This window comes from Cydia strobilella, chromosome 23 (genome assembly GCF_947568885.1).
Source record: "Cydia strobilella chromosome 23, ilCydStro3.1, whole genome shotgun sequence".
Taxonomy (NCBI): Eukaryota; Metazoa; Arthropoda; class Insecta; order Lepidoptera; family Tortricidae; genus Cydia; species Cydia strobilella.
In genome coordinates this window covers 846,072-872,330 of record NC_086063.1, presented here as the reverse complement: position 1 = coordinate 872,330, position 26,259 = coordinate 846,072, and the positions used below count along the sequence as shown (strand labels likewise).

The 26,259-nt window shown below is 34.6% G+C and overlaps 2 protein-coding genes across 15 annotated transcripts in view; both read right to left on the bottom strand.

Moving 5' to 3' along the window:
- LOC134751771 (hemicentin-2-like) overlaps positions 1–26,259 on the bottom strand; it is a 634,647-nt gene that overhangs the window by 557 nt on the left and 607,831 nt on the right. For 2 of the 14 annotated variants that reach the window (XR_010128692.1, XR_010128697.1), the window contains 21 exons: positions 18,639–18,789; positions 17,812–17,923; positions 16,884–17,062; positions 16,315–16,491; positions 15,526–15,666; positions 14,446–14,554; positions 13,730–13,887; positions 13,569–13,627; positions 12,892–13,074; positions 12,186–12,318; positions 11,658–11,742; positions 10,770–10,975; positions 10,528–10,610; positions 9,790–9,967; positions 8,550–8,567; positions 7,881–8,015; positions 7,501–7,534; positions 6,671–6,726; positions 4,065–4,174; positions 1,318–2,052; positions 663–713 (listed from right to left, as the gene is read on the bottom strand). Coding sequence is in view for 8 of the 14 variants with exons in the window: in XM_063687232.1 (XP_063543302.1) it covers positions 1,321–2,052; positions 4,065–4,174; positions 6,671–6,726; positions 7,501–7,534; positions 7,881–8,015; positions 8,550–8,567; positions 9,790–9,967; positions 10,528–10,610; positions 10,770–10,975; positions 11,658–11,742; positions 12,186–12,318; positions 12,892–13,074; positions 13,569–13,627; positions 13,730–13,887; positions 14,446–14,554; positions 15,526–15,666; positions 16,315–16,491; positions 16,884–17,062; positions 17,812–17,923; positions 18,639–18,789 (3,039 nt within the window). In the remaining 6 variants the exon portion in view is untranslated. Of the gene's footprint in view, positions 1–662; positions 714–1,317; positions 2,053–4,064; positions 4,175–6,670; positions 6,727–6,918; positions 7,038–7,500; positions 7,535–7,880; positions 8,016–8,549; positions 8,568–9,789; positions 9,968–10,527; positions 10,611–10,769; positions 10,976–11,657; positions 11,743–12,185; positions 12,319–12,891; positions 13,075–13,568; positions 13,628–13,729; positions 13,888–14,445; positions 14,555–15,525; positions 15,667–16,314; positions 16,492–16,883; positions 17,063–17,811; positions 17,924–18,638; positions 18,790–26,259 lie in introns of those variants that run through there. The other 12 variants (XR_010128693.1, XM_063687232.1, XM_063687236.1 and 9 more) reach the window with 12 other exon arrangements.
- Positions 5,293–6,435, bottom strand: LOC134751790 (uncharacterized). Its single transcript, XM_063687279.1, has one exon. The coding sequence runs from the start codon at positions 6,115–6,117 to the stop codon at positions 5,293–5,295; it is 825 nt and encodes a 274-aa protein (XP_063543349.1). The 5' UTR covers positions 6,118–6,435.

The following is a 26,259-nucleotide window of genomic DNA, read 5'->3' as shown; positions in this document are numbered from 1 at the left end:
ACAAGAGAAAAAGTATAAGGATCGCCTATAAGTGTTTCTCTTATCCGTCTAAATAACCTTATTTTTAACAAAAATGCAAAATGCAAAGCTTTTTTAAGAGTATTCCACAAAAACGTCGCCTGATCGCTTTTTAGCGACAAATTTTTAATTTGTGGTAGGTACCTTTTTTACTAAAAGTTTTTTTACAACATATTTTTCTGACAATGTTAGCAAATTTTACTAAATTTTGGTTTGACACTTTTAAATGTTAAATGTTAGCCATGGAATATAATAGGTAAAAATAAATTACTATCACTTAAGATTATTATTAGGGACTAATGTGCAAAATAAATCAGTTGAGTGTATAAAATCGACAGTAATTTTGTTTGGTAATATGTGTTAAATGATGCATTAAAAGTTATGATGAGGATTGGATTATAAATAGGTATTATGTCAATTTAACTACATACAATCAATTGAAGTCAGAAGCTCGTATATAATAAGATAATACTAAAAATGTTAAATTAAAGTATAATTTTGAATTAAGGAAGTTATTTTTTTTCTAACATAGGTAAGTTATAAAACTGAAAATTGAATAGCATTTAGTCATTTTAGTGCCAATGTTAATTTTAAAATAAAAAGCGTTCTAATTAAAAGCAAGTGTGTAAAATTTTGAAAATTACCTCGTTTTAATAAATGTACGTGTCACTCTTGGTAAATAGCTTATTGCGGCCCTAGAACAAGACAAAACGTCACAACGGCACACACGCTTTAAGCATAGACTCAAAAGCATTGAAATATTGGTAAATTATAATATTTTACAGTCATAATTATGTACTACGCCCTAGTGCGGTAACTAGCACTGTACGTGCGTATGTCGAAAATTTAAAGGGCCATATGTACTGTAAAACGTTGTACAATACACGTGCGTAAAGGTAATTCGCAACTCGTGTCGATTTAAAACCCTCCTTTCGGTTGTGTTTTAATTTATCGCCATTCATTGCGAATTTCCTATTTTTCGCACTTGTATCGTAATGTACTATATATGTACCTATTTCATTGCTCTTGACTGTATTTTCGAGTCATGCTATGAAGCATTCACTTTAGCACATATTACCAATTTGGAAAAAATGGATCTTTAATTTTATATTTTTATATTCACTTAATACTCTTAAATTAGTCTTCTTATAAAGTGCAAATTAAATATTTCTTTTAATAATTAATAATGATTAACCTGCAGAACAAATAGCATCAATTAATTCAGAAATTTATTAATTCTACTATTTGTTCATTGACACAATCAAATATGATAATAATGATGGTTATAATGTCTCTTACCTTTCAGACGTCGATTTCATTAAATTTAAGCGTAGCGTAGTCACTACGTTGCTGGCTGTGACTTCCTTTCCGACTACTGGCTACATTACTATGACTACTATTAGTCTCCTTGTTAGTACTATCATGGTTACCTATAGAGTACGTATCGTACAAATGTCTATTTGAATTGACAGTGTTCTTAAATTTCAAGTTATGATTACCTAAAGCTAAATCTGCATATACTAGTTTTTTATGCTTGGGTTTTTCATCTTTGGGGCCCATTGTATTAAAATTCGTATTATAGTTGTGCTCGGGGCCTAAATTTCTCGTTGAGTGTGATATGTAATTGCCTTTTAAGAGTTGTAGGTATGATCTTCTTTCTGAGTCATTGTATTCTGGTTCAGGATAGTTTGGTTTCTCGTAATTATCGTATACGCCTACACATGAAAGCTTTTCTCGTAGGCTTTCTGATTTCTTCAGTCGGTTCAGTTTATGGCTGTTTTTTTCTCTGCTTCGGTTAAGGGTTTTTGTATAATATTGTGCTTCTGCTGGTTGGTAGATCATAGGTCCTATAGTGTTGTTATATGATCTCTCTTGATCTACTGGTATGCGTTTGTCTACTCTTATAGGCTGGAAGTAACAGAAACTGTGATGTTTTTGTAAAGGAATTTGGAAGTTTTTCTTATTCTTCCCTTTACTATTTAAATTTACAAAATTACGTTTTTGAAGGTATTGTTGTTGAAGTATGTTAGTATTCTGAAATGGAAAATGTTAGTACTTAATTTAGTAAAAGAGCTTAAATGTAGTGGAAGAGTGGGGATGTTAAATAATGGATGATAGAAAAGAAAAACATAAAGAAGCGTTATACCTGAGCATCATTCAAAGTAATACTACTTTGGACTGAGTTACTACGTTTAATTAGGTTCCTCTTTGGTATAGGTTTTTCGGTAAGCTTTGGTATTTGTAATGTTTTATTTGGCGATATCACTTGCTTTTTTGGCAGTCCAACTTTGTTCATTCCTTGGTCATTTAGCTTACTTACTGCTGATTTTACTAAAGACGTTGATGGTAGTATTATAGAAGTGTTTTTTTTAGGAGTTGCTCCAATGATATTTGGTTTCGAAGTATCTTTATTTTCGTCAAGATTTTCCATATTCCCATCATCATCACTATCACCTTTGTCAATATTTACTCGTGGTTTAGGGAGTAATGCTGGCTTGTCAACATTTTTCCGTGCACTTTGAAGTTTTTTCGACACATCTTCAGCAGATCTACTAGGTCTAATCGGTGCGTCCACCACATCATATGACATAAACTTTGTGTTTATCAACGGCATTGACAGATTAACATACACATGATCAGTCTTCTGTGGCGACGACATTGGTGTCAATTTTGTTCTAGGTGCCGGCACTGGTTTCAATGATCCAGTTGAAGCATTGATATTTTCATTGCTTTCTTCATACACTTGTATTGAATCGGTAAGATTCTCAAACTCTTCTACACCGCTTATATCAGATTTGATTTTGAGCAACGAAGGATAGTTTGCATATATAATATTTTCATGTTCATTTTTATCCGAATTGTTAAGGCTCTCTTTGTTATTATTAATTTCAGCAAAAATTTCTCCATATTCCGTGTTAGGGTAGAATCTTTCGATGTTTCTCTTTCTCAGTGCTCTCATTGATTGGAACTGTGGCAATCTTCTTGGGTTTCTTGTATTTAATGAGGAAAATTTTCTAGTGTCCGTTTCCAATACTTCTTCGTCAATTGTTGGAAATTGTTTAAGAAAAGAAGTTTGCATTGGAGGAAGATACGGATTTAGTAATACCGTTTGGTGTAATGGATACATTTGCTGAATAGGTGATAGTAATGAGATTCCATATTGGTATTGGGAATTAGATCCTGTTGTCATTGGATAAGATATATTTTGCACAAACGGCGGGCACACAATTCTCGGTGTGAATGACGGGTTTGTTGTTAATTGTTTTTGAAGTGCTTCTATTCCCTTGGCCGTTTTACTCGTATCGATTCGTGGTTGTATAGCTTGTACGGGCTATCATGCAAATAATCATGAAATGAATGAAACAAAAAATAGCAAATTAGTAGGTGAAGCAAACAAAACATTAAATGATGACACTCAACATGATATGTGAAATAATAATTACGGTTATTGTCAGTATTTAAAGAGGAATCAGTACAATATAAAATGTAGTTTGGACTAATATTATACTATTAAAATGATTACAAAATTATAGTTCTACAATAACCGAATATAATTTAACACAATTATTAGACATTGCGATTTTCGATCAAAACAACTTTGTTTGCTTCGACATTTCTTAGTGTCTATAATAATGATATATTTCTACATGATGAATAGCTTTACTAACTATGGTCTAATTATTTTAAGTAATATCAATACCTATCTAGGTACTTGTTTGGATTAAGACTTGAAAATTCTAAATTGAACATCGGAATCGAACTTAGTTGAAAGAAAAATGGAGAAATTCACCGCGTCGAGCAGTATTCGAACTTACAATCTTTCGGAATACCCAAATTCGGTATTCGATCTGGCTCAACTCAATATAATGAATTTGTAATTTTATTATTAAATGCTTTAAAAAAACGCTAGCAGCAAACGCATACAAAAATTGACTTTTGTGCATGTTTGTTATGAGTTATAAGACATCTGCTCCAAAATTATTTTGATCGATATTATTATTGGTAAACGGCTCCACATTCTCATTATATCTAACGCCTTTATTTACCTTATTAGGTGCTTGTTGGAGCCCATGGAACGGCAGGTTCTCGTAGAGGCCGGGACTGTCCGCTCCAAGGTTGCCGTTTGGTGCATTATCTACTCCATTCATAGGTGGGCCTGGAAAATATAGTCAAGTTCTTACTAAATACCTCTTCAGAACACAGTTACTTGTAGAAGGAAATAATATGGCGGAAAACGAAGATTATGGTGATACAAAAAATTTATAACTTATCTACAAGTTACTATAATTACTAAGTTAATCTGATTAGAGTATGTTTGTTCTGAAATAAAAATAAATAAATATAAAACGATATAGGTACAATACTATCGTTTTGATTAATGTGATTGATTGATTGCTCTTTTGAATGAATGTCTAATTGTAACACTCCTCCTCCAAGATTTTTTTTACAGTAAATAGAAAGGAGCCCTAATAAAATATTAAAATCATTAGAATTCATAAGTTTGTGATACAAATTTGTATCTGCTTCGTTTTAGAATTTAACTCAATAAGGACGTGAACAGACTGATACACCATGGATTATCTTGTCAAAATCCGTCGGTCTCTTGCGACTATCAATGTGCTTGCTCTTCTTGAGCCGACTGGCATTGTCAGGGATGATGGCAAGAGGCCTGATGGGTGTCCTTAGTCCCTTGGAGCTTGGTTGTTAGTGTGGGATGCTACCTGCGTAGACACACTAGCATCGTCCCACCTCTAACGGACGTAAAAGCGGGCGGAGCGGCGGAAAGCGTCGAAATTTTAAAAATATAAAATAGCAAATCATGCAGTACTCACTGTCTCCTGGAGCTTTTCTCTTTCTTGTGCCTTTGGCATTATTATCGTTTAAAGGTTTCACACTAGCGGCAATTCTATCAGGCCTCTTAAACGACACAACTAAAACATGCAAACAAATACATGCAAGCTGAATTGACAAAAATAAACGTTACATTGTGTATGATTAGGTAAGTGTATGTTTGTGACTATGATTTATAATAAAATATGAATTTGGAGAAAAATGAGCAAAAGTTAATCATGAGGATGAAGATAAAGGATTTTATATGAAATATCAAATTATAGAGTGAATTGTTTCTCGTAGATAATCTTCTCTTGTTAAATCTTGGGTTAAGTAAAAAAATAATAATAAAAAGAGATTTGATCACAAAATGAAACCACATTGTTTTCAAATGTAGAATTTGTTGCATGTACAACCAATAGTAGGGTATAAAGAGTTAAATGATCATTTTGTGATCAAACTTAATAAAATAAACGAATTCAGAATAATCTGACAACTACCTCCTTCAGTAACAATGACATTTGGCGCTTCGCTTTGGAAAAATGATCGTATTCTGCTCTTTGGTAAACTGTAAACCGGCTTATTCAAATTAACTAAAGACACAGCTCTTTTATTAGTCTTATTTATCTTCTTATATTTACCACTGTCATCATCAGAATCATTATCACTCTTCCTTCTCAAATTTTTGAATATTCCTGTCACTACATTTTGGGTATTTCTTCTTGGTTTACCATTCTTTTTTGAATACTCAGATTTTGTTGGCGATCTTTCTTCATCACTTTTTACTCTATTTCTTTCAAGTAATCCCAAAGTAGCATCTTCTTCTTTATCATTGTTTTGGGACACATTCGCAGCCATTCTTGCTTGATTTTTAGGGCTCAGTGTGTGATTTGAGTTCACATGAACTAAAACACCGGGTTTGAGCGGCCATTTGCTTGGAGTTACTACAGTTTGAACCTTATCACTGTGAACTCTAGGCTCATTTTTCGGTGTTTGCGTTTCGTTAGCTTCATTGTCTCTTAATGGTGATTTATTTGCATTAATAGTAGCTTCTAATTGTGATAGATTAGCTTGTAAGCTGCTGCGTGTTTCTTTGGTTTTGTTATCAGGGTAGCTTTGGGAATCAACCAGTCTAGTCCTGTCAGATGTTTTAGGACTGAAGGTCAAGTTAAGGCGCGGCGACAAAGCAGGCAAAGCTTGCGATATGATTGACTGAGCGATCGACATTTCATTAAGGCAGCTACCATCCGGACTGAGTGAACAAAACATGAAAATAAATGAAACTAGGTTAGGGACATGCAAAATAAAATGAATTAACCTAAATCAGAAATGTGGCCCTATTTTCGTTATACAAGTACATAATGGACAAATAAAATACAAAATACATAGTTATATTACATTAAAATTACATATATAATGACCCGTAAAATAACAAGCTGGAAGAATGCTTTCCACTTTGCTTTTTACATGCATATAAATTTCAGATTTTAAATAATCAAAAATATCTACTTAATTTAAATTTGCGGCTACCGGCAAAATTACCACACGTTTACCATACAAAACCACTCTTAAGCAAAATTAGGCTTTAAATAGCTGGAAAGATTTATGTTTATGAAGTTTTATGGTCGTTTATAAGCCTCTTATATTGACTTATAAAAAATATCATAAATAAGCCTGTCGTGAAATAAAAGCCTTCTGCAACAATCAAATACGCTGACTCTACGAATGTGTGTTTTACTAAATCCAAATACAAAACAGCGTGAAAACAAGAAAGCATTCTCCATCTATATAGAAAATGTTATGATTGTTAGTAAATTTATACCTGAGGTATTAATTGTAGTCAGTCTTAGAACATCTGGAGTTAGTGCTGTTAGGAACCTAGGCAACAATAAGATATTTAGCAAAATATATATACAAATATTATAAAAAACTTCAAAACCCGTGTTAAGGAGGGATAAAAGTGCTCATCTACCACTATAAAATAAAATCTGTTGGTCTATAAAACGTTAGATCAAACCAAAACTGGCCATTGGTCCAAGCATGTACAGGCAAAAACGCAAACTCAGTGACCTTGGAGATTGCCCTTGACCTTTTGGAGGCCTAGTACCTCTGCGTGGGTACCACAAGAGGTGACCTTGAGGGCGGCATTGACAAAGTGTGCCAAGAATCTGCTCGGACCAAGGGCGTCGCTGAAAATTATCATTTTATAACATTTAAAGTAAAGTAAGTAAGTTTTTATTTGTAAAGTAGTAAATTAGGTAAAAACTAATAATTAAGTATATTCTTGAAGTTAGTCAAAATAAAATAATAACTAAGTGAATAAGATAATTCATAGGAGTCCATCACCTATTTGTGATAAATAAGTATAAAAGGTATAAAACTATAAAAATGGAAAAATATCCTGCAAATTAATTTGCAAGTGACTAAAAAGTAACGTTGATGTAAAACAAAAATTAGCAGTCAAATGCTATGTAGGCAAGGCATTCCCAATACCTACTAAGCAATTCGCAAATTATATAAGAATAGTTAAAATTGAAACTTGAGATCATTTACAACAAATAATAATCAAGATTCAATCAAATAATCTAAACGATTAATCATTCTCTAAAAGATCTATGAAATAAATAAAAAATAAAAACAAATGAAACTTACTTTTCTCTCTCCTCTAATTCCACTGGATTATTGTCTATAGTATTGAATAATTTTAGTCGTGTTAAGTGTGGTTTAGTAGGCAGCGTCCCAAAAAAAGAAATAATAATTAGTTCTAAATTCAGCACTAAATTAAAACCAATTAGATCGTGATTGTCGTTGATCTATAGATCAGACTTAATTTTGATTCAAAACATGCTACAAGTCAAAACTTTTGTAATATGATGTAAAACATTAAGTTTAGTAATAGCAGTAACATGTTATGGATTTTTAGACAATGAACAATAAGCCACATCTTTGACAATGTGTTTATACAACATCAAAATGAAATAAGCAAATTACTGTAAAAATCAAACACTTGGTGCTTAAAAACGACCACTTACATTTGGATTTCGCTCTCATTCGCCTGCATATGCAGATGATGATGATGCAGAGGATAACGGTGATGACTAAGATAGCGAGGGCAATGCAACCAATCAGGATGAGTTGCTGACGATCCCGCCACCAAACTGCCGAAGCTAATAACAAACGGAATTCATTACTCAAACGTGTAAATTTTCAATTCTAAGACATGCCATTTGGACTAAAAACTGCTTCAGGACGGTCCGAAAGGTTTCAACGTTTACTACACTACTACTACCAGTTTTCTGGGTTAAAGTTAATAAGCCAATAAATATTTTTTTTTAAAACAGTGATAACGATAACAATCTAATACCCGTGCTGAAAAACCTTTTATTTTTTTGTTTTGGTAAGTACTATGCTAATGCTTAATTTGGACATACATATTGCGAAGCTCTAGATAGAATCAGAGTGAATCACGAGTCTTATAACAGTACTATCAGTTCTATTGTATTTCCGATTCCTCTCATCATTTTAGCGCCAAATGTTATCCATAACGGTCTATTTCCGGGTTTGCTTACAATACTAGCTATGTTTTAATAAGTAAGACTTTCTAGTATTAAACATTTTTTGGTTACTATTTTAAGACTCATGATTCAAACTATAATTTAATTAAGGACATGTACAGTATACACAATAAACACATTACTCACTGAGGCTTTCCAGGTTGGCTAGAAAACATAATTTAATGTTACGTCACACGTTAAACCAATTAGAACCAAATAATGTTATTAATTTTGTAATTTATAAAATTATCATAAGAAAAATCCAATATTATCGTAATAGGGTAGATATTTGCTGAGAGGGTCGACTGGATTTATCCAAGTTTTAAGTTAAGCGACACACTTATATTTTCACTCATCAAACGATGTGGAATGACATCTAATTTGGACTACCGATGAATTTTTGTACAACTAGAAGTACTTGCGCCTAAGAAGGCCCATCGTTTTGTTATAATTTTTTTATTTTTAATATGGACTTGCAATTTTTTCTATGGGCAAACATGGGCACAACAGATGAACTCATTCACTTTAAAAAAAGTATGGAATTATGATAGTAGGCTAGTTTAAGAACCATGCCTTTTTAGGTGCAGGTAGGTATCTTAATTTGTACAATCGACGTCAAAAATATGTTTACATTTGTCGCCTTATTACAAAGGAATAAGGTGCACCAAGAACGCAAAAATAAACTATTTAACTCTTGCATCCACCCTAGCATGAACTACGGCTGCCAAACATGGGCTTTAACACAAAATAATAGGAAATCCCTAGAAGTATGTCAACACAACATAGAGAGAAGTATTCTTAACATCAAATAGAAAGACAAAATAAGACTAAGTACCATAAGAAAAAAAAACACAAAACTAATGGATGTATCCTATGTTACAGATAACCTTAAATGGAAATGGACTGGACACAATCATGCTAAGAGAACCAGGACAGAAATGGTCAAAAATTATTACAACCTGGTACCCAAAAGACGGAAAAAGAAAAAGAGGTCTTACCGCAGATGGGAAGATGACATAAGAGCTATCGCTGGACCAACAAGTCAAGAATACTAACCAACAGAGAGGAACAGAGAGGAATGGAAGGAATGGAAGACTTATGCCGGTAGGCAAGTCGACCGATGTCAACTCTAATATCAAAATAATAATGACATGACAAATGAACTTCACTGATATAAATTTTTAATGTAATAAACTAACTATTAAAAAAAAAAAAACATAACCTGAGAAAAATGGTATCATTGGAATCTAAGGTCGAAATAAATGACTATTTTATTTATTGCTGCAAAAGTGTAAAGATATTTTTGACGTTAACTTTACCTTCCACACTGTTAACTGAAAATTCATAAACCGTATTGCAAATACATAAGGTTCAAAATATTACTTACCTTGAACATCACGCTCGCACTCCCTACTCTTGCCCACAGAGTTGTTAGCGAAACAGAGATACGTCCTGTGAACCTCGACGCCGGGCCGCAGGCGGAGGTAGCTCTGCTGGCCGACTTGCCAGATCTTCTCGTCGGAGAGCGAGTCGTTGTCGTTTTTGAGTTTCCAGGAGAAGGTTACCTGGAAAGTATCGGTGTGTTTACTAATACTACTAAATCTACAACGCAGGTATCTTCCAAAGTGCATAAATATTTAGTTTAGGTTTATTGTTGGAACTTCAAGGACATAAAGGTAGTTGTTTGTCATAGGTCAGAACAAAAACATGTCACCAGCCACATTTTGTGCAAACATATTTCACTAGGGTACCTACGAAGATTGAAGAGGTGAGTCATACTCAAATTAAAGATTTCATTTATCTTTTTTTATATTCATGTATTTTATCAACGTTCATATTGTACATAAGCATGGCCCAAAAATGAACTCCTTACCCGGTAAGTAGATCATTATAAAAGAAATAAGAAATGTTTTAAACGCTCTGCTTTGCGAACTATTTACTCATCAAATTATTAACAAAGAGATCTTCTGTCAAAGAGATTTACTTGGGATCTGTGTCAGCAAAAGTGTTACAATACGCTGACCTCCCTAAGATATTTTGCAATAAAGGAAAAATTCGTTAGAAGGGATTCTTCTCTTTCCGCACAGACTAACTTCAAGTGTATCTAAACGTCTGATGAATTTACCTCGCTAGGGTTGGCATAAGCTGTGCAGATCAGGACTTGTTCTCCATCCACTTCTGCTTGCTTGATGCCACACTCGGGAACAACTGAAAATTTGAACAATTTTACTTCGTCGTACATGTCATAATATTGAGATGACCTGGCGTTCTGGCTCTTTACTGGGCCTAAACAAAAGGGTGGTTGTTGGAGGAGAGTTGTTAGTATGACATTTGGCTAAAGTCTTCATTCAACAAAATATTACTTACACATGACATCCAAGTACACTGTAGTAGACACAGCGCCATGTCTGTTATGAGCCTCACAAAGATAGTGCCCTGCGTCTTTTCTCTGCATCTGGCCCAGCAGAAGAGTGTTAGAAGAAGAGAGGACGAGAGAGTTGTTGGTATGGTCCTTGGCTAAAGATTTGCTGGCGTTTCCACGACGCCAGGAGTAGGAGGGGACGGGGAAACCTCTGTAAAAAAACCGTCATTGTTAAATCACAATTTTTAAGGCTCATCAGTGAGAATCTTGCTGTTAGTAAGTCTATTAAATTCAGCGTAGAAGAAAAATCAAAAGGTATTTAAAGTGATAACTTTGCGAACGATATAATGAGTTTTTGTTTTTTTGTTTATATCTGTTTAAGTTTGTTGATCATCACCGGCATTGGTCTTGTAATAATTGTTTTATTAAGCAATGTATGTATGATGCCCACTGTTCTTAAAGAATAAAAAGAGCCTATCTGAGTTGGTGTGGTAAAAACATTTTTAGGATTTTTTTAAATTTATTTAGAACACAAACAGTCATAAATATGCATGTTACATATGTTGTACACAATGTACAAAAATTGAGAAGCGATACAAACAGACCTGGAGGTCTGGAGGTCTGGTGGTGGAGGTGGTGGAATTATTTTGATTTATCTAATTCTGATATCAGGTGCAATCACATACTGGACGACCCTTAGATTATGGTTAAAGGCACCTGGTGTTTTAGACATCAATCTAGAGAATTTAGGACGGGATGACTGGTTGACACCAGCCATGAAAGCTGAAGAAGCCGGTCGAATCCAATTTCGGTCACAAGAGTCTTGTTTTTTCTTCCTTTAGTATGTGACATTTGTTTCATTTTAGTGGTAGTTTGTGTTTCCTGAATCTTACCTAGCTGAACAGACAACTTTTCCGGGTATTTCACCTTCGGTCACTGGAACTATTCCCGGAGTCACTGTGATGTTTTCTGGTTCATCTGAAAAACAGACAAAACTACTTAAAAACTTCCATGATCCATTAACTTGGGTATCTGTCCTTTTGAAACCTTTATATAGAAGTATCCAATTTTAAGGTCACTTAGAAACGAGACAGATCCTTAATTCATCGGCTTACCTTCTTTTCTAGTATATTTTTAACTTCTGTTCCTCAAATGGGAATAAAATGATACTAGCAATAGTCTACAATTTTTTTTGACTTAAACAACAAGACCAGGACTTGGGCTATTCCGCTTTCTTTCCGTGGGTCGGACTGTAGGGTGACCTTTGGCTCTCCTGTTTCATTTCTAGAGGCCTAATTCGGCTCGCTGTTTGTAATTTTGAGACCTCTGCCTTAAAGGGACAATTCTTTGTCCGTCTACCTGTCAACAGGTCCTTTTCTGAAGATCGCGTACGAGTATTCAATTGAAAATTATTGACTTACATTCCACGGCAAAATGTGTGGTACTATTAACAGCAGGCCCGGCGTCGTTTCTCGAAGAGCGGCACATGTATTTGGTGATGCGAGGGTCCGTGCGATCCAGAACGCCTCCAGCCCAAGCCGACATGTTCCAATACTAAAGACAAAAGATAAATAAGTAAGAAAAGATTAGAATGGATCTCGTGAAAAAACCGCAGGTCGTTTAATGAGCAATGTAAGTAGTTACAGATGTAGTGCATAATTATTTTCCATCGTGTTTTCACGGAAACGTACGAACGCGTCTTGCTATTTCAGTCAGTCTCGGTACAAAAAGTAAAACATCATCTCCAAGAAAATACGAAGGAAAACAATTATGCACTACATCTGTACAGTCAAGGGCATAAATATATATACATTCCCAAAGTTTCAAAAATATGCGTACGCTCTTACACCTTAGACAATAAAGTCGTGTTCACATATTTTTGAGCCATTGGTCTGGATCGATATTTTTGCCTTCGACTGTACACATAATTTAGCGATACTTGAGGATAAAGCCCTGGTGTTATGGTGATACAGGTATTATTTTAGTTCGAGCACCAGAAATTTGTACCATAAAGCTAGTATAAAACCTGTGTAAAACATACTTCATTATGAATGTGATACAAATAAAAAATTATAAATACAATTAATGAATGAGGATGATTAGTTGATTACAGACGCAAAAACTTACCAAAGTACTCTCCGTGGCTTCAAAATCGTTCCTATTAACCTCGGGCCCGATCTCTCTTTCCACGATATAGTACCGATCCGTCTTGTTCGGGTCAATGACCTGCATCTCCTCGTTGTCTTTCATCATGAGCCACTGCACGCTGCAGCGGGGGGCGCATTCGACGGTGCATTTTAGGGATATGTTCTGAAAATAGGTTTGATTAAAATTATAATATTTATTCCCTATGTAACAACTTACATAATCCTTAAGTTAAAGGACCTACATCAATAAATGTGTGATAAAAAAATAAAGGAAGGAGAGCCAGAAAATAGTGTATCCAGAGGCTTATACATTTATAATTAAAGGAATGAGTCTGTACACACCAGGTAAATTTAAAAAATCAAGAAACGAAGTCAGTCTTGAAGAAGAAAAAACATGCAGTTTAATAATAAATATGGTAGATATCATTGCAGATTAACTTTTTGTCTGAGATTACTGACACAACATTCTAATAATAATTACTGGCATCTCTAAGAATATAATATAATTGAAAAGAAATGAACAGAAAAATAATTATTTGGCATAAAAACATTATGTATACATAAAAACAACAAACTAAAAGTAAACCAGTAAACTGCTACTTAAAATAATGTTCGTCATAACAAATAATGTTTGACATAGAGGAAGTTAAAACTTACCTGAGATTTGTACAAAGCTCCGCTGTAGTAGTTCATTGCGTACTTGAAGCTTGGAGGAGCTGAAAGTAAGAATTATAATATTATTGTTATAAATTATACAATATTATTAATTGGGATAACAATATCTTTGCTGTAAAAGTAAATCTTTGATAATTACATACCCAGCACATTAATGAAGGTAGTTGCAGGCGGCCCCTCGCCCCCCGCGTTGAAGCCGCGACATGAGAAGTTGGTCCTGTGGTCGAGGCTGATGGGGTCGATGGTCCAGTTGGCGGACACTATGTCCGGGACGAGGCGGCCACCGCGGTGCCAACGGAATCTAAGAATCGTAAAAGAGAACTTTTATAATTTTCATTCAATGACAGGGATAAAATAATTAAATACTTGCTTGCCTGTCTAAGTAATAAAAGGAAATAATTAACAGGTAAATTATTAAATGAACCCCATTTAATATTTTGGTTTCATACGTGTGATTTTGACAATCCAACTACCTAACAGCGAATCAGAAAAACAGTCAATAAATAAAATAGAAGTAAGTAAACCAGAAGTTGATCGATGGAAAAGGAACTTAAAAAAATCGATAGAAGAAAACCGAGAAAGGAAATTGATTCCGTCAGAAATTCAAATATTTATACCTAAGAACCCTTACCCTTATTACCCTTACCCTTATTTATACCTGAGAACAACATAACTATAAAAGTAATGAAATAAACGCTTTTGTATTTATGTATTTTTATTTGAAATATCGGTAGAAAAGTATACAAAATGTCTACCGAATACCTGTTATATAATTGCTTTTATGCCATCAATATCCTGCAGCGGCCAATTGCTACATAAATTTGACTAATAGAAGGATTACAGTGAAAATAATCGATACCTCTGAGCTTCTGGTCTGCCTTTCTCTTCAATACTGCACGTTAGAATGAGGGATTTCTGTTTAACCACTCGCCACGGGGAGTACACCAGCTTCGCCGGTCCAGGAGGATCTGTAACAGTTTCCAAACATTTTTAGAATCTATCATCATTATAAAACAAAAAATTACGTTTTGCTTATCTATATCCTGATAGTATTTAATACATCAAAATCGTAGTTTGTTACACCTCTAGCGCAGAAGAATAATCTTTGCCTTTGATTTAGTACTCCTCTTCTTATTATTCTTATAATCAAAAAAATTAGCTTTTCAACTGTTTAAAAATACAATTTAAGGATGACACACTAGAACGGGCCCGGCGCCCGACATTTCTTTTTACAAGCTTTTATTTAACTTGCAATTTACCTATGTATGTAACTATGTTTGTACGGGTCAAATCTTGCAAGTTAAATTTGACCCACTTCCCGGTTTCTGATGAAAATTTGCATACATACGAGTATGTAAGTAGTATGACAATGCAATATTATGATACCATCGAGCTGATCTGATGATAACAGGAGGTGGCCATAGGAACTCTGTGATTAAAACAACGCAACCTAATTGTGTTTGGGGTTTGTAGAATTGTCTCCATGAGTATTAGTTGCCTGTGGAAAAAAGTATAGTCACCGATAAAAGCTTAACCAATTCTATGACAGATCTCGTGACGCTTTCTATAGAAAATGAAGTGTCGGACACGCTGGCCCAGGCACGCATTGTAGCATGAGTCATCCGTTACGCAGAATTACTTTGGTTCAGTTTTGGCTATATCAAGGCGCTTTGTTATGTCTTTTTTACTACTACTAATAATATAAGTAAGTATTTTTACTTAGTTTTGTTATCTAGTATTGACGACGTTTAAGTGCCAATTAATTTAATACTGATAGGCTTTAATATGATAAGTATTTTTTAATTTTTTGTATATACTTTATCTTTATCCCTTTACTGTATGTCATATCAAAAGCTAACCAAAAGCGTGAAAGATTACTTTATATTTGATCAAAATTAGCAAATCAAAAAAATGATTGATGGATTGATTGTATACTCACAGTTGACAACCAACTCGGTCTGCGGACTACTTTCTCCTTCTCCCGCGGCGTTCCTGCCCTGACAGGAGTAGTTCCCATGGAAACTTCTCGTTGTATCCTGGAGTAGCAGCATTGACGGATCCACTTCATCGCACAGGGCCGCTGGAAAGGAAAGTAATTGAGTTAGCACAGATCTTTGAGATGAAATAGTATTTTATACAATCGTGATATAATGGAGATCTTTTCAGTTGAGTATCATGTTGGGTACGAGATTGAAAAGCTTGATTATATCAAAATCATATGTATATTTACGAAAATTAAAATCATTAAGTGGGCCCCCACTGATTACCTGTCCGCCGGACGATATCAGACGACGATATCAGTCAGTGAGAACAAAAATTTTACAGTTCCGAACAACTGACAGGCCGATATCGTCCGGTGGAGTGGTACAGTGGGCCCCTTTAGTGTTAGATTTAGTTAATAGTAATAAATAAATATTATAGGACATTCTCACACAGATGACTAAGTCCCACAGTAAGCTCAAGAAGGCTTGTGTTGAGGGTACTCAGACAACGATAAGATATACAAATACATAAATACATAGAAAACACCCAAGACTCAGGAACAAATATCTGTGCTCATCACACAAATAAATGCCCTTACCGGGATTCGAACCCGGGCCCATCGGCTTCACAGGCAGGGCCACTACCTACTAGGCCAGACGGATCGTCGTTAGATACCTTATTGAACCCTGATATTAAAAATATAAAATACCATAAAATGTTAAAAAAATTCTGGATTAGAGCTTACGATCAGTGCCATTGCATTCCGGAAGCTTCTTCAGCACCTCATTATCCAGATACCAGGTGACCTCATCCAGGGTCCTCGGGTTCCCGTCGATGGCCTCGCAGATCAGCGTCACGTTCTTATGGTCCAGCTCGTTAATGGGGCTGGGGTCCGACATAACTAGACGAACTGTGGGTTTGTCTGGAATTGGCATAATTTTGATTAGTCTTTCATGAAATGAAATGAAAAGAGCGAGAAATGTAAACAAAAGTGACGGTGAAAGTCTAACCTCAGATAAATTAGGTATTTCAAAACTTACAAATTTAAAATAATACGTTTTTTTTAACGCTGCAACATTAGTTAATAATAATTATAATATTGTTATAATTAATAATGATAATACGCCACTTACAAAGCACAATAATATCTTAAGCTTTGCAACTAATGCCATTATCGGCGTCTTTGGTAAACTAAGAGTAGTTGCCACTATGGTTGGCATTGATGTTAAACTTGGAGATGTTCATAGAAGACTTAACATAAATAGGTAACGTTAGCCTATTATTAAAAATAAAGGATGATGGTGCATCACTTACACAAAACATTAACGTCAATAGCGTTGTCACTAGTGCTGTTTCCAACGTCATTTTTGAGCTGACAGGTATAGTTGCCACTGTCACTCCCAGTGACGTTGTGGATGATGAGCGCTGGTTGGTTGACGTTGCCTCCCTGGTAGTGGGAGGAGTTCACGTCGATCTTTTCGTCGTCTTTGTACCTGGAAATAGTTTAAAATATATAAAGAAAGTGCAATAGGATTATTATTATTATTTACAACGACGGGACTTAATCGCGTAAAATAAGCCAAAACTTTAGCCAGTCTTCTCCGAGACCACGGGGACAACGCCGTCCTCGAAGCATCGGAGGTAAATTTAAAACTTATTTTACGCGATTAAGTCCCGTCGTTGTAAATAATAATGAGTAAAAATCGTGAAAGTTTAAATCAGTGTTTTGCAATAGGATTATATAAAAAGTAACAAAAAATTACAGCTTGCTTATCCATATGTTTAAATAAGTGGTATTACTGTCACAATAATCCTTAATAATAATATTGGCCAACTTCAAAATTTCGAAGGAAGGTTCATCGAGATCTTTTCGATCGAGAGCGGATTTGGAAATTTTAGTTACACCTAGAAAGTAATAATTTCATAGAAGTTTGACGTTTAAAATAACACTTGCACTGCGCGTGCTATCAAAATTGTTGCAGACTTATCTTGGTCTAACTCTACTCCTATTGGTTAGTACAAATCTGAATTTTAAAATCTGGAGAAATCTAGGGAACTTGTCAAATATTACAGGACTAGTGTATTTTATTTCTGTAAACGAAATTTGATGAAGTGGAACGCTGATGAAGATCATAAAATAATGTGACACCACCAGTAAGTTTTAACAGTAATGCTGCTGCAGTCACCACCAGAATATCACCTTAATGATGAAGAATTTGCTGATGATGAAATAGGAACTTACCATGCAACATCTATAAGGAGTGACGGGTTGCTCTCATACTCGCATTTGAGGAGGATCTTGGTATCCTGCAGAACGGTGAAGTTGGGTGGATTCACGTGGACTATTGGACGATCTGAAATAGAAAATTACATTTAATATTAACTATCACTACGAATATTAACGATTTATATTAGTATAGAAATGATGACGAGGCGATCGTAATTGGTAATTGATAATTTTGTTGATCTTATTCTCACCGGCACCGGCTTTTTTATTTTTATTAATCTTGTCTAATGTTTATGAAAATAAAAGATATTGACGGAGAATAAAGAAGTCTAACTTTGTTCTTAAAACAGTGAAGCTTTGAGGACGTGCCGCCATTCATTCATATCTATACCTACATACATATCAGACATTAATTTTGGCATCAAGACCATTTTTCGGCAGATCAAGAGAATTTCTTAAGTCGGACATTTTGTGTTCCATTTCTCTTGCTTGTGGATTCGCATCCAATGTGAAGAATGTCGATGAAAATCGATGTTGCTGCCCAGTTTTTGGCTAATTGCGGCAGTAATGCAGTCAGTACTAATGTCGCACTGCAATACTGCGGCAGTAATGCGGGTGTAGTCTGAATCCGAACGGTACCTTTAGTTATCTTCTTCAAGCATTTTCTAGCAACATAATCATATCAACATATAGTAACTTTTACATGACTGACTAAGCGCCACTTGCACCATCCCATTGACCTAGTTAACCCAGTGTTAAATTGTAATGGTAACCATGGTAACTCCAGGTTTAACCGGTTAACCCCGGGTTAGTGGCGCTAAGGCAAGTGAAAGGCTACTTACACCAAACCTCCATCTCCTTAGTCCTGATGAGCGGCTCTTCGCTGATTATCTTGTTAACTTCGTTCTCGCTTTTGCACGTGAATTTTCGTCCGTTTTCGAACCGCGTCACCGTGAACGTGAGATTCGCCATCGTTTCGTATGTTGAGTCGCTCTGGAATTAGAAATGGTTAATTTAATTAGTGTGAACATAGTAAGTGTTTAACACGATTCTCATTATTATTCACAACGACGGGACTTAATCGCGTTAAATAAGTTTTAAATTTGCCTCCGACGTTTCGAGGACGGCGTTGTCCCCGTGACGATTCTCATTAGCTACCATAAGTAGGGTGCCAAACATTGCTTAAGCTAAGCTCAAGCTTAAGCAAATTTGGTCGGATCTTTTTTATTGAGATACTTTTTTTTTTCAAATACGGCCAACTTGTGGGAAACAAGCTCTATTGATCCGCCCACTTATGGCTATCATTAGAATTAGTGAGTAAAATGAGGATATATATGAGGTTCTCTTGAGCTGATTTTCAGGCAATGATATTAATTATTCATAGTCATAGTTTATTAAAGTGTTCTCTTGAGCGATTTTCAGATAATGATATTAATTATTCATCAGTTTATTCATAAACAGTTTACGTTGAATACATTGTGTTGTCATGTAGACTGGATATAATACCAAATACTGAAATACCAAAAAAATTATATGTACTTTTTAGCATTAAAAAAATCTTGATAAAATACTAAAATCATTCTTATTTGAGGTGAGTAATTTTGAAACCTATTTTTTTTATTAAATTAATTTTTGGCGGTCTGACGTAATAGTTACATCGTCATCATCATTTTTAATATTTTTATATTCATCATCATCTTCTTCCTTGCCGCATCCGGCAATGGCGACCCCATTAACAATTCTGGTCCGGATTATGAAATGCCCTGATGTGGCTCGCAAAATCAAACTGTCTTGAAGATGCGGTCGCACGATTTAAAGTTGTCCACTAAAATTATGGTATACAAAGCTATCATCATACCGACTCTGCTTTATTTTTATATAAAAACAATCTTATAAAAATTCATACGATTAACGCACCATTTTGCTTCAGAAAACCTCTCCCCTATATCACTTTAATTTTTCATCAACCTAAATCGCTTTCACAACTTCGACCTTCCCAATAAAACTTGGGCAGATTTTTCCGTAAATTTATTACTTTACGTAAGAGGGTGTAATAGGCAGTGATAGGTCCAAGGGCGCAGTGAAATTTTAATTTCTCCCCTTGGGGGAGAACTGACAGTGTCTTTGAGAGTTAAAGCGAGGAGCTAAAGTATATGGATGGGGCAAGTTGGAAGTTTGATAATATTTTGAGGGTATCTAATGGGATTTGGGAATTTAAAAGCGTTAGGTTAGTTATAATCTGACGTGAAACTTTGTGCTTTATCAGATTCAGATTGAGGTTCCTCTATTTTACAACATAGATGACGGTATTTAAATTAAATAAATAAATAATAAAATATAGTATGAATCTTCTCAAATGTTTTTTTAAAGCCTGAGACCCTAATCTGTTAAACAAAAGCCATTGTTTCTTTTATACGAGCGGGCTACCGTGTCTGAGCGCGTGCCAAAGCAACAATGTCAAAAAGCGGCTGTATCGTGGTAGTTTTAAGGTTCAATTGGTAGTGTAGGACCATGGACCACCTCAATGTAGGCGAGTGCTCATATTATTACATATATTTGAACCTTAAAATCACCACAATACAGCCGCTATTTAAACGCCATTGTTGTTTTGGCACGCGCTCAGACACGGTAGCCCACCGCTCACAGAAAATAAACAATCGCAATCTTGTTATCAGTATTAAATTATGTGTCAACTTATATGAGTTTTTATCGCAAATATCAACTAATATGTTTGTTTCTTTATTATCTAACATTAGAATTCTTATTCGTTTGATAGAAATATTATCAAATACCATGTTAAATAGTCATTTGTTGACAGAAGTAATTTTTTTATTAAGTTTTGTGAATCTAAAAGAAATTGCTTACTGACGCTTCAAATATAGATGGACAGATATATAAATTTGAGATCATGTAGGTAATCATCTCAATCAATCTTATACAAATTGGCCTAGTCCCTACATTTTTGTTTACATGCTACCTGTAATAAGATACCATATAGATTTTTTTTTATTTTTTTTATTTGGAGCATTGGCAACACGGCCATCAGCTCAAACATCAATACATCAGTACAAAATACAAACACATCCTTAACTGCTTAGAAAAGAATACACAAACAACTTAAAAACTACTAAAACACAAAACAAAAGGAAAAAAAGTGTCACCTATAAGAGGCCGAAAATATTTTTAACGAAATAAAATATTACTTTATACAATTCAAAATGTCTTAATAGTTCCTGCACGGATGCTGGACATTATTATTGAAATGGCAGCTTGTCAAATATATTCTGGGCCTGTTCCAAACTGGATACCAACACCCTTGATATAGTTCTGTGCCAACACCCCATGGCATAGGTGCTTGTTAAATACATTTCACGTTTCTCTTCCAGCCGAAGTAACTTCCAAACTTCTCCCAAAGTATTTGCAATGTAAATCACCATTAATTAGATATGCATGGAAAATAACAGGCCCAGTTCGGGACATGTGTATTGCTTAATATGAAGCAATTTATTTAATACATACACATTATGTGCGTTAACAATGTAATGAAATTATAGGGCTTAAGGCTTGAGTTTTAAGGTGAAATTGTAAGAGGGGATTGAGTTGAATTGACAGTCATGAATATTTACATTTTCGTGCCGGGAACCAGGATTATTTAAAGGTGTTGTATTTTCAACCAAGCTCTAAAAAAGGATACCGTTTTGAAGATATACGTATTTAGAACATAGCAATTTATGGCCAATTTATTTTTATTTGCTTGATATAAAATCATCAACAACATTGAGTCAAACCAAAACTTATTCTTAGTGCATGATTGTATGTAGACGTCAAGATGAAGTATATAAAAAACCGGCTAAGTGCGAGTCGGCCTCGCGCACCGAGGGTTCCGTACATTACATAATTTTAACAATGTATTTTTTATGTGAAACGTGAGTGAAAGGTAAATTGCGGTTTACGATTTATGACGTATTAAAAAAACTACTTACCAGATCTCGTTCAAACTAATTTTCGGTGTAAGTTTGCATGGTAATGTACATCATATATTTTTTTCAGTTTTATCATTCTCTTATTTTAGAAGTTACAGGGGGGGGGGGGACACATTTTACCACTTTGGAAGTTCAGTATTCAGTTTAGAAAAAAATGATATTAGAAACCTCAATATTATTTTTGAAGACCTATCCATAGATACCCCACACGTATGGGTTTGATGAAAAAAAATTTTTTGAGTTTCAGTTCCAAGTAAGGGGAACCCCAAAATTTATTGTTTTTTTTTTTTTTTTGCGTGAAAATCTTAATGCGGTTGACAGAATACATCTACTTACCAAGTTTTAACAGTATAGTTCTTATAATTTCAGAGAAAAGTAGCTGTGACATACGGACGGACGGACAGATAGACAGAGACATGACGAATCTATAAGGGTTCCGTTTTTTGCCAATTGGCTACGGAACCCTAAAAAAGGATACCGTTTTGAAGATATACGTATTTAGAACATAGCAATTTATAGCCAATTTATTTTTTATTTGCTTGATATAATCATCATCATCATCATCATAATCAACATTCTCTCCCAGTCAACCATTGAGTCAAACCAAAACTTATTCTTAGTGCATGATTGTATGTAGACGTCAAGATGAAGTAGGAAACTTCAAAAAACTGCAAAAAACAAAAGCTTTTAGGCAGAATATCGTATATCTCGAGCGAGATAAGAGAGTATTGTCACCATTAAATACAAATTCAGTTATAGTAATGATTGAAATTACTTGATTTCTACAGGTTGTAAAACGATTTAAATAAGTTTTAAACACCATTCGACACCACTAGCACCACAGTTTAATAAATATCAGTCCTCATTTCACATCCATCACAGATTTGAAAGAAAATAATCTTTTCCCCTCACTAGCTCGGAAAGCCGTCTTTTATCCTTTAAAACAAGCGGGGAAAAACGCATTTTATCCACTAGTGGGGAAAGTAATTTGACCTTGAATGGAGCATGTTTAAGTAGCTTGACAGATAACAAAACGTAAAACGCTCATAATAATGGTTCGTTCGATATTAATTATCATTAAATAAATGGTTTGAGAATGTAATAAAAAATACCAAATTTAGCTTTATTTTATAATTTTAAGTCATAAACCTTAAAATTCCATAAGAAACGTTAGATTTTTTATAATGATGTTAAATATAATTCTGAATGCACAAGTTGAGTCGATGCAATTTCAAAACGCATCGTTGACATTTCATACGTCAGAACAGAAATGTCAACATTGTCAACAAAATTTTTACTTAAAAGCACTTCTCACCGACTCACGTAAAAATCAGAATTTCCAGTGTTTTCTGTTATAATATCGTACAAAAATAAGTGATTCCAGTGATGAAGATGATCTAACGCCTGTGGATGTTGCACTTTCCTCGCTATAGTGAGGGGAAAAGTTTTGTGTAACACACGGGTGCAAATCTATTTTACTTCTTGTGTGTTGAAACGCTCGCTACGCTCAGGATTCTATTTTAGAACCACTCGCTTCGCTCGTGGTTCAACTATAGAATCCTTTCGCTTGCTCGTGTTTCAATTCCACACTCGCGGGTAAAATACAACTTTGCACCCTTGTATAACAAATAACTATTCCACTATTTTAAACTTTGTTCAAACTGTAATTTATGGATTGCAATATTTCATCGTTGACGCCAACACCAGAGTTTAAAATAAACTTTATTTCATTTTAAAACTGGGTCACAAAGTTAATAACTATAAAATGTTTTAGTTGGCCAAATTCAGTAACTATTAAATAAATAAAAAAACCCCTCCGCTAATCATAAGATTTTAAACCATGCATTTTATGCTAAATATGCCTTACATCATTGTGGAAAAGAGCTGATACTCTTAAAACTGCTGGATCGATTTTTATCAAACATACGCTTTAGGCTTTAGGCACTGTCAAGTTTTCCTTTTCATTTTCATTTTTTCATTTTTTCACGTAAAAAAAACCTCATCGAAATCAGTCCATACTTTTAAGAGCTACGATGCCATAGACAGACACACAGAATAAACACTGCTTCTCGGACATTCGTATTGTGGGTATTGCGACCACAACAACAGCGTTTTGGCTGCGTTGTTGACGCGGACGATGTCTTTGCTGCTGTTCCATTCAAAATGGCACGCGGGTGCCATTTGATCCGAGTGCCAGGGATGCCCTTAGCCTCTGTAGGTATATAATGTAAAAAAAAAACATATAAACTTACCACTCGCACCGTCTCATTCTGTAGCGGGCGTGGAACAAAAGAAATTGAGGTTACTAATTATTGAAGATTTTGAAAGATTTTCAAAAAGTGAATCGATAAAAAATCCTTATACCTAATTACAGAACCTGTTTAATAGTTTATGTGACTGCTACCTAATGAAAGGCATTAAAATACGAGTGTGGGTTTATGAAACGAGCGAAAAGAGTTTCATAAAAGGATCACACGAGTATTTTAATGCCTAATTATGTACAGTTACATACACTGCTTTATCTACATCAATATCACAAGCTTCATCAAAACAAACTAATTTTATATTTACAAACTAATTAAACGTCAAATGGCGGTTTTTTCTTTAATTCAAAGACAAACTAGAGCCGGGGGCCGTCTGCCATATCGTTTTTGACTTTTGACAATTTGACAAAATTGTTTGCAACTGATTGATATTAGAATAGAGGCCAAATCAAATTTCTTTGTTTTTCAAGAGATGTTCTAAATTTGAATGGAATTAAGGTATCGGTTATCGATAACGTATAGTAAATTACGATGCACCCACAGATACAATACATGTTTGTTAATACAGGCCGTTAGCATATCGTTTCTGAATATATTATAGGGAGGTTATGATATTGATGTAGATAAAATAGTTAATAATATTCTGACAGTCATTTTGCACTGACGGAGTGAAAAAAATGTTTCTAAATTTAAGATCTCTTCAACCGTAAAATCTCTTTTTGAAGTCGGTTAAATGCGTTTTGACACCAATTAGTACGCAAGCCGTCTCTTCGCCTTAGTATTCATTAATGCGTAATTTACGATATTTAAATAAGATGAAACGAAATAAGCCACCGGGTGGCCATTTTAAAAATAAGCTAATTAATATGTACGGGAGAATAAAGAACGGCTGGTCAAGAGATGTGGTATTTATCGATGAAGTTATTCGTTGAAGATAATGCATTAAACATAATTAATATTAGGTAATTAAGTATCAATAAAATTAAAGGTATTACGTTTCGATCTTTAATATGAAATATGGAGTTTGCCCTTACATTTTCAAAGCTTATATTTAGTAGTTTCATGTACCGTCACTTTTAGACTACCAAAAAAATTGTTAAATTTTTCTTATTTTTATATTGACAGGGAGGGATTAATTTATAATTATGTACGCTAACGCGTCGCATGATATGATACAGCATTCATCACTTTCCGACTGTTGGGCATTGTAATCTTTTTAATATGAGGGTATGCCGTTTCGGAGCAAATTCGGAGGTAGATTCAACACCTCGGACTGTCAAGCACTGCGGCTCGGGCGCGGCATGCAACGCATGTTCCTCTGTGTGTTAATATTTCCAAAATTCGGTATTTCGGTGGTGTTTGCGAACAATCAGTTTACAAGGCGTGTGTGACGACCTCTCAAGGCCCTGGAAGTGCTAGCTAGCTGAAGAAGGACCAGGATCCCCGAAAATCATCCGCGTGTGCTCAAGGTTAGTGGCTATCCTATATTGGTTGATTGCAATGTCTGTCCAAAGTTTAATACGCTAGGGAACCTAGGACCAGCTGAGTTATCGAAGGGTTCATAAATACGTGAACACCGATGCATATTAATTTTACATACATATAATAATGAACAAGTTTGAGAACAAATCAACCACCACTTCACCACTGGAGGGCTTCGTCACTTTTTCTTTAATATATGACATCTATTACAGTTTTTACATATAATAATATTAATTAATTAACATGATTATTAAGCGATACAGGCACCATAGACAGAGATAGACGCAATAAATTTATAATCGATGTAAGTAGTAGAAAGAGACGGACGAAAATAACAAAAGCACAGCAAAGTGTACCTTTCAAAAATATATTGTACAAATCATATAAATACGTTAAAATCTCAAAAGCTTTTAACAAAATGATACTTACAAAAGCTCACCTTTCAACATTGTTACAATAATCCCCATCCCGAAAACAGCGGTTATCCGCCATATTTATTTTACTTTTTAATTCCAGGACAGATGTAACAATACTTCTTTTCAAAATGGTATTATCTACATTGAAATTTCTTGTTACTTAAGACCTTTTAAACAAACGGACACCAAGAGTTAGAAGCTTATAAGGTACGGGAATTTTTCCAACTTTTCCATGAATTAATTGCTCGAAATTTCACTTTGCAAAGTTTCGTGAATTTTCGCACTAGTGTTGCGATGCTTATCGATAAATTTTGGCGC

Coding starts and splice junctions, on each gene's coding strand:
- LOC134751790 (XM_063687279.1), bottom strand. CDS start 6,117: ATGTTTTGTTCACTCAGTCCGGATGGTAGCTGCCTTAATGAAATGTCG.